The 14117-nt window shown below is 42.4% G+C and overlaps 1 protein-coding gene across 4 annotated transcripts in view; it reads right to left on the reverse strand.

Annotated features, from left to right (window-relative positions):
- Window positions 1–3049: 3049 nt before the first annotated feature.
- The window catches only part of LOC115376568 (RAS guanyl-releasing protein 2), a 44784-nt gene continuing 33716 nt past the window's right edge, over window positions 3050–14117 (reverse strand). For 2 of the 4 annotated variants that reach the window (XM_030076237.1, XM_030076239.1), the window contains 4 exons: window positions 13095–13131; window positions 7225–7383; window positions 6521–6583; window positions 3050–4732 (listed from right to left, as the gene is read on the reverse strand). In XM_030076237.1, the coding sequence (XP_029932097.1) occupies window positions 6525–6583; window positions 7225–7383; window positions 13095–13131 (255 nt within the window). In that variant the 3' untranslated portion in view covers window positions 3050–4732; window positions 6521–6524. Of the gene's footprint in view, window positions 4746–6077; window positions 6354–6520; window positions 6584–7224; window positions 7384–13094; window positions 13132–14117 lie in introns of those variants that run through there. The other 2 variants (XM_030076238.1, XM_030076240.1) reach the window with 2 other exon arrangements.

Raw genomic sequence — 14117 nt, forward strand, 5'->3', positions numbered from 1 at the left:
TTTCTCTCACAGACTAGTCAAGACAGGCATGCACCATGAAAGAAGGGCGTGAAAACACACATACATATATATAAATATAATCGTAACACAGCAGTGACTCTGCGTGCAGCGTTGGTATTTCACTGCGTCACACAGCAAACTTCAATAACAGCGGATGGGCTCGTCTTGAGCTGGCAAATGTGTGTTTGTGTGCGTGTGTTTGAGAGAGAGACTGCATGAAAGGATTGTTAACTTGTTAACTGAAAAGCATGTGATGTTGGATTCACATTGTGACATATGCTTGGCCACTCAAACATTAAGTTACATTTAATTTGATTTATGTATCTGTGTAGGAACATGTATATATATGTAGCTTTGATGCTTTAAGGAAATGAGAAATGTGGCATGTGTGTGTATTGTGATGGTGCATTGTGATTCACCATACCCCCGACAGTGAGTCTGTTATTTGCCACATCACTAGGAATGTTCTCCACCTTTCTGCTTGGAGACCGTCATTGCCACACAAGGCCTATTTAACAGCTCAACATTGCCACCAAGTGGCTAATTGTGGCTCTGACGCCACCTCTGCACAAGGGTACCAACACCAGAGGCTGACAGTCACTGTACCACGAGAGGCCAGCATTGCAAATATGCGTATGTGGGTGGGTTTTTTTTTTTTAAGCGATGAGCAGACATCAGTTCATACCAGAGCTTGGCAATGGGCCCAACTCTTTGATGATGGGACATCAAATCAATAATCTGTTCATTAGCTTTACAAGAGGAAACCTAAGACTGATTCGCTGCTCAAACAAGTCAATATTGCATGTAGTTATTCGTTGTGCCAAGTCCTTTTGTCCATCAGTGATAACCTTGTATGTATATCCATAGCAGCTAAAACGCTTACCTGCCAATATCTTTGACACAAATAGCCCTCTCTATAGCCTGTCATGGCGGTCTGCATTGCAATCTCTTCCTAATTGGATGGGACTATATGCCGGTACCATCTGTCAGGGGGCAAAAATGACATCTTAGCCAGAATGTGTAATGCGTATCAACTCCCTGCAGACCTCAATAGAGCCAAATCTTTCCTAGATCTGTTCTCTACTGGAATAGATTCCTTGCAATCAAGGTCATGGTGTGAGATTGCTAACAATGTGTGAGGCTATTTCCCTCTTGCCTTCATTACTATGTAATTAGCTGCGGTGCTATTCGATTTCCCTCATTTCAGCCTTTGCAGATCAATATCACTCAGGCTGCCAGCTAAATGGCTGTGCTGTTAGGAGGGTTTTTTTTCTATAGCTGAATGGAAACTATCAATCACTGGTCTAAGAGAGATGTTCAAAGGTGTAGTGGGATAGGACCACACACACTTTCAGACTTTGGAGAAAAAGTGGTGATTCAGAGACAAGGGGGCTGCAGCAGCACTGAAATGTGGAGCAAAGTGAAGTGAAACATGTACTGGCATTGGAGAATGAGCTTTAAAACAGGGGCAGATAAGCCTGGCCGTTGACAAAATTAGGCCTCCACTTTTCTTGTTGTCATTTTCCTCCTTCATTCCCGAGATAGGCACATCAGGTGGATTGGCGCTGCAATTGCCAATCAGTTTCTCTGCCGTCCATCCAGTGCATGCTTGGATAGACTGCAGCCCTCCTGGGACCCAGAAGAGTAATATGCAAGTTTAAAAAAAATGGAAGGAAAGAAGGAATTGCTTCAGTCGACTGTGTGTGGGCAACTCTGGTCAGATTTACCATATTGCCCTTAAGATGTCTGACATCATCACATCCAAGGTATGAATACAGCACAGCCTCTCTGCAGCTGATCAACCCTTTTTTAGCTGACACGCTACCACATGAGAGTGTTTAAGGGCATCGTGGCGCTGGATGAAATATGAGCCGACTTCTAAGCTTCACATAGCTGGATCAGTGTCTCCCCCCCTTGAACAGAATGTACAGGTTGGGAAACGGGCAATCAGAGGTCCACCATCGGCTTCATCTCTGAGAGTAATTAGATGTGGCGTCGACTGCAAGGCTCATCTGAGGCTGCTTATTAATGCCTTTGATATTGGACAGCCGGTGGACACTGTCTCTTGGTCACATGGAGGAGGGTGGCAGAATCGTGTGGTGATGGTTATTGCAGCGGAGGACACACATTTCACTGTGGTTAGGGACATGAACTGCATTTTCAACACTGAAGCTGTTGTGATCTGTGTGGGTTAAGTGTCAGGTTGGGTTTGGAAACACTGCGGATGGAATTGCATTTAGCCTCTTTCATAATGCTGCGGTTTGGTTTAATACACTGCTTGTGGTGTTTAAATGGATTTAAATTACAGTGCAGTTTGTTGAGTAACATCTGAAGCTAGATTACAGACCCAATTTGCAACACTGTTAGCCTTCTTTACTTTGTGATTTATTTAAAGTGAGAGTTCTAATTCTTACCCATGGAGTGGTAATTTGCTGGTCAATGCAAGTTTGGCCCATTAAATCCTTCCTTGTCGCAAGAATTAAAGAAAGATTTCGAGCGGCGATACAAAGCTGAAAAATGTTTTCAATGTTGCACAACAACACACATCTGCTTGGTTTCCATGAGGCACTGCCACCACATCGCCCTGTAGGTTGAACATGGGACCGGAGCACTGCAAGGTGCCCCTTTATCCTTTTTTTTTTTTTTTTTTTTTTCATGTAATTTCAAATATTTGTGGAAGTACTCTGAGGTTTTGATGCTACCTGCCAGATCTACGTCCCAGTTCAAATAGGAAAATACCAGAACTAGTTATTGTGGGGTTTTTTTTGCGTAGTCTGTTTTGGGTTTTTTTTTTTTACACTTGTTTATGTGGTGGAAATGATATGTTCAGCTCTTTTGCTGTGGGATGGAAATGAATGGAGAGATACAAATATACCGCTCCGGATTAGCAGCCCAGGGGAGCACAAAGCATCTAATGAGGATATTTCACCACCGTGTGGACTCACATCACACCTCGGTTTTTCCTTTAAAAGGTTGCAAAACAGCAGCAACAACAGCTGCTGATTGAATTGTTGGAGGAAGACAAAAGACAAAAAACACTTTTTTGTTGTATATCATTATTTCTCACAGGAATTCTGAGCAAAAACACACATTACAGTGATGCCGCATTTAATACTGAGGGAACTGTCTGTGGACCACAAGGGGTAGCTTGATATCAGCCTGAAAGATTCAGTCACAGAATAACAACAAATAGTCTTAAGTTGAGCAAAGGCTGACACATAAAGACTGGCAGCTATTTGGAAAATACCAAAAAGAATGAAGTAGTAGCGACAGCTGTGCGGGGAACCTCAGTCAAGGACAAAACCAGCAGTTAACAATATGGCACTTGAAGTCTGAAAATCTCTCAACAGGCACAAAGCAACAGAAATATTTACTGATGTCTTCACTCTGGCATTCAGGTTTTCATGTTTCCTAAATAAATGATAACTTGGCGTGCTACATTAAAAATATCCTCAGCAACGGAGACATCTGGCCAGAGAGTGGAGCCGTGAAAGAGGAAGCATGCAGGATAAAACAGCAAAATACAACTCGCATCAAAATAGATTCTCAGGGTAATATCTTTTCTCCACTGCTGTCAAGTGAAAAGCTCATTACTCCAGTTTTGGTGTTATTCTCTTGATTATTTCATTCTTACTGACAGTCTCAGCATGCCGGAGCTCATGAAACCCATTCAAAAATAAATATATATCCTTTAAAAACACTGCAGGCATCAGTGGACATATTAGCTGGTTTAGCGCTCTCCTCTGTCAAGCCGTTTATTTGGATACATTTTGAGGTTTTCATTTGACAGCGGAGTCTTACTGTGTCTGCTACATTCATAGTACTGCAGGAGGATAGGTTATCTATCAGTGCACTGGTACAAGACAGTACTCTATACTGAAAACAACACCACAGCAATAACCATAGTACAGTTACTGATATTAAGGTAAACATGACAAAAACACTGAGAGTGACAGTGTTTTTAGTCCATTCTAATTATAACTGTCCACACTGTCACTCCAGCTGTTTCTTTTGTCGGCAAGATGGTTGTTTTTGCCATTATATTTCAGACGGTTATTACAAATCCACAAGAGTATGTCTTTTTTTTTGTTTGTTTGTTTGTTTGTTTTCTGACAAGAAAATTGGTCCTATAATTGGTCCATCGAAATGTTTTTTTTTTCCAAACAAGATGACAAACAATAAAAAGCTGCGCCTCTCAGGAAAAGAAGACAGTAGCTTAGTCTGAGTAGCGGGTTTACATTCTTGGCAAGAACAGCACCTCTGTTATATTTTAAGGAAACATAGGGTTATTACATCGACTGATCCAATCTGCAGCAAAGTGTAATCAACAAGAAGCCATAAACTGACATGACCTCAAAATTCCATCCAGAAAATACAATTATGTGGATTTTTTTCTTAATATAGCAAGTCTTAACATGATTTTACAGTATAACACTCTGGGTTGACATTTAACCAAAATGCAGAGATTTTACATAGAAAGTCACATACAAAGACATTCCATTGGAGTTCACATTTCTCGTCACATTCATTATGTGTAAGTGGAGGGAAGTTGCTGTTGCAGTAGCAGTGAGTGTCCACCGTGTGGCAGCATGTAGGTAACCGGGCTTGTGTTCAGTGCAATGTCCTCCCCTTCTCAGTCTTGGGGGCTATTAAACTGACACACTGCAGCACACTCAGCCTCTGGCTCCCACCAGTTGATTCAGCCTTTTGCACACCAGCCATCGAAGGGACTCTGCAACAGAGGGCTGGTAACCATCATGCATCTGTTCAAAACCAGGCCTTCTGAAATACACATGAAACTGAGATATATAAAATGACTATGATATTTACGGTTGTGCATGTTTAAATGTTAAAATCAGCACAGGAAGATGTTTAAAATATTTTTACACTGCAGAACTGAACTTTGGTAGAGTGTTTGCTTTTATAGCGACTTGGGTGTTAATATGAGTCCACATGGTGGTGAAATCTCCTCATTAGTTGCTCTGTGCTCCCCTCGGCTGATAATCCACAATACTGTATTCATGTCTCTTCATACACCTCTATATAGTGGCAAAACAGCTCCCAAATAACACATTTAGCACATACACTAATGCAAACAAAGCAGATTAGGCCAATCAACATTTTCATGTACAGTAATTATAGTTATTTATGAAAGCACTACCAGGTAGTGATGTTACCTCTGACTCTGTGGCTCTGAGGCATGTTTCAAACCTGACAGGGGATTTGTTTTCTTTAAGCAGTGTGCCGAAGCTTGCCTCATTCCCGAAAAAAGAAACACATGACTGATGGCGTTTAAACCACTTTTACTGCTTCATTCAGACAGATTCACCTGGGTGGCTCAGTTCGACGGGTGGAGCTTTGAACTTTGGCACATCCACTGCCCCACTGCACCCTCTGCCTTGGATATAATCTTGTGAACCTCATTTATAGCCCAATTTACAACATGAGGAACAACATCACCGGTCCATCAGTCTATACTTTATTTCAGGGCCACAGGCATTTCATACGAGAAAAATCAAGAAATGAAAACCACAGAGTCAGACTGCCAGCTGCTAGATAATCTTCACATCACAGACAATCTGAAAATCTGTTTTACCAGCAGATGTCACCCGTGTGACAAAGACCCTCCAAGAGGTTCAAGCTTCATAAAGCCTTGTTTCACCATCACTACAATTAGGTTGCTTCTTTCTGTCACAAGGTTACCATGTTGAAGTTTCCTGAAGACGCGACCCACAGGATCTACTTTCCAATTCAAATAGGACAACACTAAGGAAAGAGACTTTTACTTTCCACAAAAAATGGGTACCAGGATTTGTTCCTTTTTATATTGGCATAATCTACTTTGTTCTCATTGATTAATGCACTGAAAGTGTTGTTGTAGGAGCTGTTTTGTTGTGCCATGGAAGTGAACCGACAAAAATCCAGTGTTGTGGATCAGCAGCCCAGGGGAGCATTTCACCACCATGTGGACTGTAAAGTACAGGTAACTGCACAACCCAACAATCTACCAAAATTCAATTTCACTCTAAAACAGCTTTTGCTCATGTAGTTTGCATTTTTGGACCCATGTTGTGGCAATCTGTTTTTTTTTTTTTTTTGTTTGTTTTTTTTAAACAGTGGAACCCATCATAGAAGAGGAAGAGATACCAGTTTTACTTGCAGCCTTAAATCAGAATACCGAGCAGCCACAAGTCATGTTGTGTTTTGAGGGGTGTGGCTGTAACTATTTAGAAATATAAGCCACAGTTGAATGATCACACATTACAGCTATCCATATGCCTCTATACCCACTTTTAACTGAAGGCAACACGTTCATGCCTGTTTTCTGGGGGTTGCAGAAAGCCATTCTAGGTCTAGGAGAAGTAGATAAAGTAGGCTGAGGGAACGTGGGTACACAGTTACAACACATCATCACAAATTAGCAACGCACTGAACGTCGCAGGCTGGTGATATTTAACAATGTAAGGGTGTCTGATTGTGGATTTTTTTCTTTCACAGCCTCACTAAATCTCTCTCTCACCTGGTTATAGATGGACATCAAACACTCCTTCTTCCACTGTCTCTATGTCCTCTTCAGCAATTACTGATGGAGGGAGAAAGCGACAGAGAGAAAGGGAAATATTTTGAAAGGGAATGAAAGGGAGAGGGAAAGGTTAGTTGTGTGGTATCTCTCTCTGTTTACTAAGCCAGTGCATTTGCCTTGTTGCGCTGTCAACGCCACTGATCAAGCAGATTTGCACTGATGTAAAAACAGAACGGACCAGGGTACCACTTTCTCTAATGCCTGATGAAAACACTGCATCCATGAGTCATTGGCCTTCCTGTGGAGGGCCAATTACATTTCCATTGCAAATTACAGGCCATTATATGGGAATATTTTCAAAATGTCACTGTTCTGAATGTTTGAGGAGGACAAAGGCTGCGACTAAAAAGTGGGAGTGCTGCAGTGGCTCAACCGGTGTGGTGAAATGATGTGGTGAAAACGTGTGGGGAAAAAAAAAATCCTTCTAAGCTATTCTATTCTTAGAGAATGGGTGTGGAGAACAGTAATTTAGAAAAGAAACACAGAAAAAACATACAATTTTGCTTTTTATGAGTTTGAGTTTCAGTTTATAGTTGAAAAAGAGGGGTTGATGATATGTGGCGAAGTCCCAGGCTAACCAGGCTATCCCATTAAAACCAACAGGTGAGTGAAAATGCTATGTGTTTATGGGTGCACCTCACCTGTGTTCTGGAGGCTGGGCGGGGTGTTAGCAGGCGGAGGGAAGCTGTAGGACCGGGCCTGGAGGGTGGGCGGCGCCTCGTGGCTTATGCTCTTGGTCCTCTTTCGGCACTCGACCGCCAGGCGACTCCGGCAGGCCTTGTGGCAGTTCACCCCGCAGGCTACCACCAGGGCATCAACACGGGCCGGAAAGGAAGGGGGCAGGGAGAGGTTCCGGGAGAGGGGGAGAGGACGGGAGCGTCGGGAGAGCGGCGGGAGGGAGAGTTGTCGAGAGGGGAAGCGAGATCGAGGAGCCAAAGAGAGGGTGGGGGATGGAGAGAGATGGAGAGGGTGAGATAGAGGCGGGGCCGCAAACAGATACATCGGGGCGAGGGGGAAAGCCAGAGGTGACAGGTAAGTGGTCCTACGCGGCGTGCAGATACATGAGCACTGACACATACGCACGGTGAGGCTGACTGTGCCTGACAACAGCTCTGTCAAACAGGGAGAGTCTGGGAGGAGAGGAACGGCAGGGTCATCCAGCAAGGCAGCGAGATAATATGTGAGCTGAAAGAACTGGTGCACATGTACACACGACTCACTGGTGCTGTCATGCACCAGACCCACCAAAATTTCAATACTAGTTCAGTATCACTGTGAAGGATTTAATTCAATATTTATTTCTTACACCGTAAATATTTAATACTTGCAACAAATGTGTTCAACATAATCCAGTTCAGCATCATTGGATTAAAGACCCCTTCCAATGATTTCATGATTTGAGTCCTTTTCAAAATTCCACAAACAGAACAGATTTAATGTTTGCACTTTTGTTTTTTTTTTGTTTTTTTTTTTTTGGTCACTCGTTTTTATCTGCTATCTTAATATTTGATAAGATAAGATAAGATAAGATATTCCTTTATTAGTCCCACAGTGGGGAAATTTCCAGCATTACAGTAGCAAAGTGGATAGCAAAATACGAAGCAAATTTACATTATAAACAGATAATAAATAGCAGCAAGCAATATAAACACTATAAACAAGGAATATAGAAAAAATAGAAATATGAACAATTTAATAATAATCCATTAGTAATAATATTCTTTTTTCCCCTAAAAAACTGTTAAGTACAAATAATAATAGCATTATTAAGCAAAGAAACACATTATAGTTCAGTTTTAACTACTAATTCATGGTTTCACATATACGTCCCTTTTACAATTCTGTTTAAAGATAAAAAGATGAGTCAGCACTTGCAGAAAATGTTTGTTGCACTGCCCTCTAGGGGTTGAAACTTTCAGGCATGTTGCACTTCTGGCCCCACCCACTCAGTGATACGACCGCAGGTATTTTACCACGGACAGCTGCTCTAACATCTGCTGCCACGTCACTGATTGGGTGTGGTCAGAGGTGCAACATGCCTTAAAGTTTCAGCCACTAGAGGGCAGTGCTGTAGATGTTTTCTGTGTGATTTAGTGTTGAATTACTCTAACTGTTTCACAAAGAGTTTTGAAAATAGCTGGGGTCATGATGTCACCTTTAAAGAGGAACCAACCCCCACGTCCCATCTGAGTAAAGTCTGATACCTAATGGTGAACAGTATGGTGCTGAATGGGCCATCTTCTGTTGGCTGATCTTTGGTGCCAAGAGATATCAGCTTCTTCAGAGTACAACGTGTGGGCAATGAATTGGCCACCACCAAAAGCAGATGGCCAATCCATTGCCCTACTTTTCATCATTAGATCTCAGACATTGCTCAAATTTGGTTTGGGGATTTAATTACTCTTTAAAGCCACAATTCTCTTCTCAAAACAGGAAGTGTGATGCATGTCCCACCCTCCTCCCCTTCAGTTTGTCAACATCCTGCCTCATCACTCATCTTGTTTGATGAATGTCTCCCCTGAAGAAGCATCTAGCCTGAGGTAAGGAGCATCTACAGTATAAAACACTGCAGCCAACAAAGAAGCACACAGAGAACTAAGGCAATCCACAACAATGATAATAAAAAAAAGGTGTTGATATTCACCGTCTTTCTTTTCTTACTTCTTTCCTCCACTGTTGCAGCTACCAGCTTCACCTTGACAGCCCCAACCCAGCTTTCGACTAGTCATGCCCATTAAATTGCCTCTGAAAAGCCACATTCAGGTATATTGGGGGATTTAGGAATGAAAACATATATACTATACACAATGTATAGTAGACCCTATTAATGAGAAATGCTTTTTCACCTGTGTTTAGTCTTTCTGCTCAGTTTTCTGAGAGGGAACTTTAGTGCCCTGACCTGCCTGATCCTTTAAGAAAAAGGAGTGTACTTCCCCTTTAACATGTCTTAGTGTTTTTGTATTTGTTTTCTTTTTTGCCATAATGTTTGTGAGGTTCAAAGGAAATTTTTACTTTATACTTTATAAGCATCACTAACAATATGTGTGATTTGATTATGCCTCTTGAGAGGGTAAAATTTATTGATATTCTGTCAAAGTACAATTGAGCACCATTTAGCTCCAAATGAAGGATGACTGATGCCACCTGGGTTAAAGTAGCACAATTTCCCAGCCATCCCTGCCTGGCCACAGACAGCAGGTGACAGGGTATAAAGGGTTTTCAGAGACATCAAAATGTTCCCTCTCTAGGAAGATGAAGAAGAAGAGGAAGAAGATTTTCACGAATTCTCTGCAGAGGACTTGAAGTGAAAGATCGAATGCAATTGTTTATGTTTCTCTTTTCTGTGTCCAGTGTCTGGAGTACTGGTCCATCCTTCTCTTTCACACTAACAACCCTCCTCAAGTACAACCATGCTGCAGCTTCAAAGAGGAGGAGGAACAGCAGTAGACAGCGCCTAAGTGCTCTTGCAAGTGGACTGCAGCAGTCAGCAGAAAAGTGGCGACAGAAACCTACAGTCCATCAGGTTTTCGAACTGAATCTCACCCCACCTAAACTGTTTGTCAAAACTAGTGCCAGGAGTAAATGAAATCAATACAGAACTACTTAGAGAGCTGACAAAGACAGACACCCAGCCGACATCAAAACCCCTGTGTGAAAGTTTCTACCAATCTGTCACCACATCACTTGATGATTTTTTTTCTTATTTGCTGTGGTATCGTATTAGTATTGATTTTTTTTTGGATTTTAAATTTAATCTCGCTATCAGTCTGAGAAGCACTAGTATCATGACAGCACCATACCTTCCTCCTCATTCAGTCATTAGGAGGGGCTTTGCAACTTCCAGCAAAACATCAGCATCAGCAAAGTTGGTCGTGGCAGACTTCTCCTCTGTCCCACAGCACACTCATTTTCTCTCCCTCTTTCTCTCTCTCACTCTCTCTCTCTCTCTCACACACACACAAGGGCTACTCTCAAGACACTTCACTTCTGCACTGCAGTAGGTGATTCGTTTCAATTATGTCCCTGCCGTTCTCTCTCCCTCTCTGAGCATGGGCTAACAATGGTAATGGGGATGAATGGCTAGGGGGATTTCATTGACTTCCTCTGGTCTCATTAATGCACTGGAACAAGCCCGAGTGCTCACACACTCCCAGTCAGTCTGTCAGAGAAAAACGCTCCGCAGAGTGGAGAGGAGACAGCAGAGTCCAGAGTTCAGGTGCATATGGAGTTGGTGTCTACGTCTGTATGTGTGTATTATGCTGCAAAGCACAAAGTACAAGTGTAGGCATGGATCTGTGTGTGCTCATATGTGTGTGTACGCTTGTATGCATATATGTGGGTCAGCAGAAATCATGTGGGCGTGTTTGTCAATAGATGGATTTCCATTCACATAATGTTCTATAAAATACAAAATAAAATATACAAAATACACTTCATTAGAAATGTATTTTGATACAGCAAATTAATATCACAAAAAAAGTTTTGAAGTGTAAATAATAGGCTATGATAAGATAGGAGGCATTCTTCTGCTCAAACACAAAGTGCACTAGCACCAGGAATAGCAAGAGGTCAATGTCATTGCTTTGACATCTTTGTCATTGCTATGGAACACCATGTTTGACAACAACTTGCAAGTAATCGATTTAGCACTAGTGAATTACATTCAAGCAATAGAAGTGGATAATATTGAGCACAACAATGGAGAAAAGAAAGTTAGAGATTTTATCTGCGTAGAAAGCAGCCATTTCAGGGGCTATTTTCACTCTGACTTAATGTGACGCAAAAAATCAGACATGTTCAAGCCACCTGGCAGACATGCACCCAATCATTTGCATGGTGCTGTTTGGATGAGATCTGCCCACCACAACCACCTACAAATGTTGTCGGCCTGTGTGCTCTCTCTGCCATGTATCAAGTTTACTTATAGTGGCAAAGTCCCTCGTCTTGGGATTACAAAAGCCAGGCCTGCTCTGGTTCAGCACCCTGGACAGCACCCGCCGCTCCATGCCTGCTATGAGGAAGTAAGCAGGCGATGACACGCCCTGTGGGGCCTGCGGAATCGCTCCGACGCCATACAAAAGAGGCAGTTAAGTCAATATCACTCCCACTCACTGTGTCCTCTTGTATGTCTTTAGATATACACCCTGCCAATAAAGATGCCCTGCGAAGGTTTGTGCTATTGTATTTATCCTTTATTTATCCAGGAAGGTCCCACTGAGATACAATAGCTCGTCTTCCAGGGAGTCCTGGTCAAGAAGGCAGCGCAAGCTAAAAGCTACACATAAAAAGAAAAAAAAAAAAAAAAAAAAACACAAAACAAAGAAAACAAGAAAAAAGTGCAGACTGATCTGTAATATCAAAGTCTGCAACATCACAGTTCACACTCGGTGAACATCATCGCTACAAATCAAGGCGCCTCGGCTCTATGCACTTTTGGTACCAGTTACTTTTCTGGATTTTGTTTCCATTGCAGATCGTATCCCCTTACGGCAAAACCCTGCAGATCGCTTGTGGGCGCGCTGACTACTTTTTCCTCCCTTTTCTACCAGGGCCCCACATGAGTGTTTTATTTTTAAAAAATCAACACGAACAACTCCAAATGGCTGTTTCACAAAAACAATGTTAGTGTAGCTAAGAGATTTGCATGGATAGATTAACAACTATAACACATGTTGCACAAGTGTCACTTTTTGTATTTCCTGGTTGTAAGCAGTGACCGGTCGGGCCTCACCGTTCAATTTTGAGCAATCATTGGTCTGCAGTTTTCACATCACATTTTAGTATCACTTGGAAGATGGTTCCAAAAGTAATATCTGGCACCCGATATTATCCCAAATTTTTACCTAATGAAAAGCCGCAAAAAGCAGGTTGAGCTGAAATGAATAGAGTAGATACCCTGTAATGAAAAAGGGGCCGATGTGTGTGTTTTGTGCCATGCCGCAGTTGCATGGCCATCACTTTATCATACTGTCCGGTGCATTTCTTTATTTTGGACACCAAGTAGCAGTAACAACTTTTCTGATGCAAAATCAATTTTTTGAGCAAATGGAATCAACAACTTGCAGTATTTGCATTCCACACTTCAAAACATTTCACACATTTCCATAACTTTTGCCTTGCAGTTTGATGGAAAAATAAGTAATATAATGTTGCCAGGGGGAAATATGCCTGCAGATAGAGTGGGCAGGAGGTAGCTGTGTGTGTTAGGGTGTGATGGTAGCTGTTGATGGGGCTTGCCTGTGTGTTTGTACATTTGTGAAACGAGACAGCTTTTTCAAACACGGGTCTATTGAGAGAGCCGAAAGGCCAAACATCACTGCATTGTGCGCGGCGCGGTCACAGTTGAAAGGTCTCATTCAAGCGGTTAACAGGGCTTTGTCCAAGGATATAACACATGATATATTTGCCCTGGTTGCCGTGTTGTTTCTATATTGACAACAGCTTCATGTTTGAGAGCTGTTCACGCTATGTAAAGCCTCTCTGAGGACATCACAGGGAATTGCTTTCTTACCTTTACACTTGTAGCCTTGCTTGTAGAAGCCCCATATCTACAAAAAGAGAGGGAAAAGGACAAGGCAAGATGGCGTGTTAACTGATGCATGGCCTTTTAATTCCATGAAAACAGAGATATCACATCCGTCAGATTCATCAGGATGAATTCATTTAAAATTCCCATCTTATAGGAAGCTTCCTCCATTTATAATATTATATGTTCCAAGAAGTTTTGCTAAGACTTGATAGTGTTTGAGTGATTGAAATTACTTTTTCAAAAATCCCGATTCCCAATTTACCCGTTAATTTCAGACCGACTCAAGTAAATTCATCCTAGTTAGGCTTCATCTTGATTGGCTCCCTCACTAATGAATCGCTGAAATCCGACCACTCAGGCCAGTGTGCCAACTTTTTAACTGGAAAGCCTCCACTCAGCAGATTTCCCTCATTTGAATTGGAGGAGCCGTTTCTGTCGGACAATCTGACGTCTCATAATTTTTTTGCTTGAAGTCGGGTTTTCAGAAACATGTCAAAGAAAACTGCGAAATCAAAATCGTAAGTGCTGCATCTTGACACCCCCCCATTGGCCAAGGTGGGAAAAAAAGGCAATCGAAGGGAGAAAGAGAGATGATGTGTGAGAGAGAGAAGGAGAGAGAAAGAAAGGGAGAGAGAGAGGAGGTTGGCGAGACAGAGGGGGTGGAGGGGGAGGGAGATCAAGCAGGATGCAGGGCGCCCACAGACGGTGGGGGAACAATGACATGAAAGGGCTGAACTGGAGATCACACACAGCCCTGGCACATCTGAAATATCCTGACCTCTTCACACACACACACACACACACACACACACACACTCACACACTCAAACACACGCACGCACCCATCCTTTGACGCTGTGAGGGATGCTCAAACCAGTGTAGGCCTACATGCACGCACAAACACACACACAAACAAACACACACACAGACACACACACACAGCCCGTTGGAAAACTGAAAGCACAGCCAGAGGCTCTACAACAAAGTGAAGCCGGTTACTAGCAG

This window comes from Myripristis murdjan, chromosome 18, assembly GCF_902150065.1.
Source record: "Myripristis murdjan chromosome 18, fMyrMur1.1, whole genome shotgun sequence".
Taxonomy (NCBI): domain Eukaryota; kingdom Metazoa; phylum Chordata; class Actinopteri; order Holocentriformes; family Holocentridae; genus Myripristis; species Myripristis murdjan.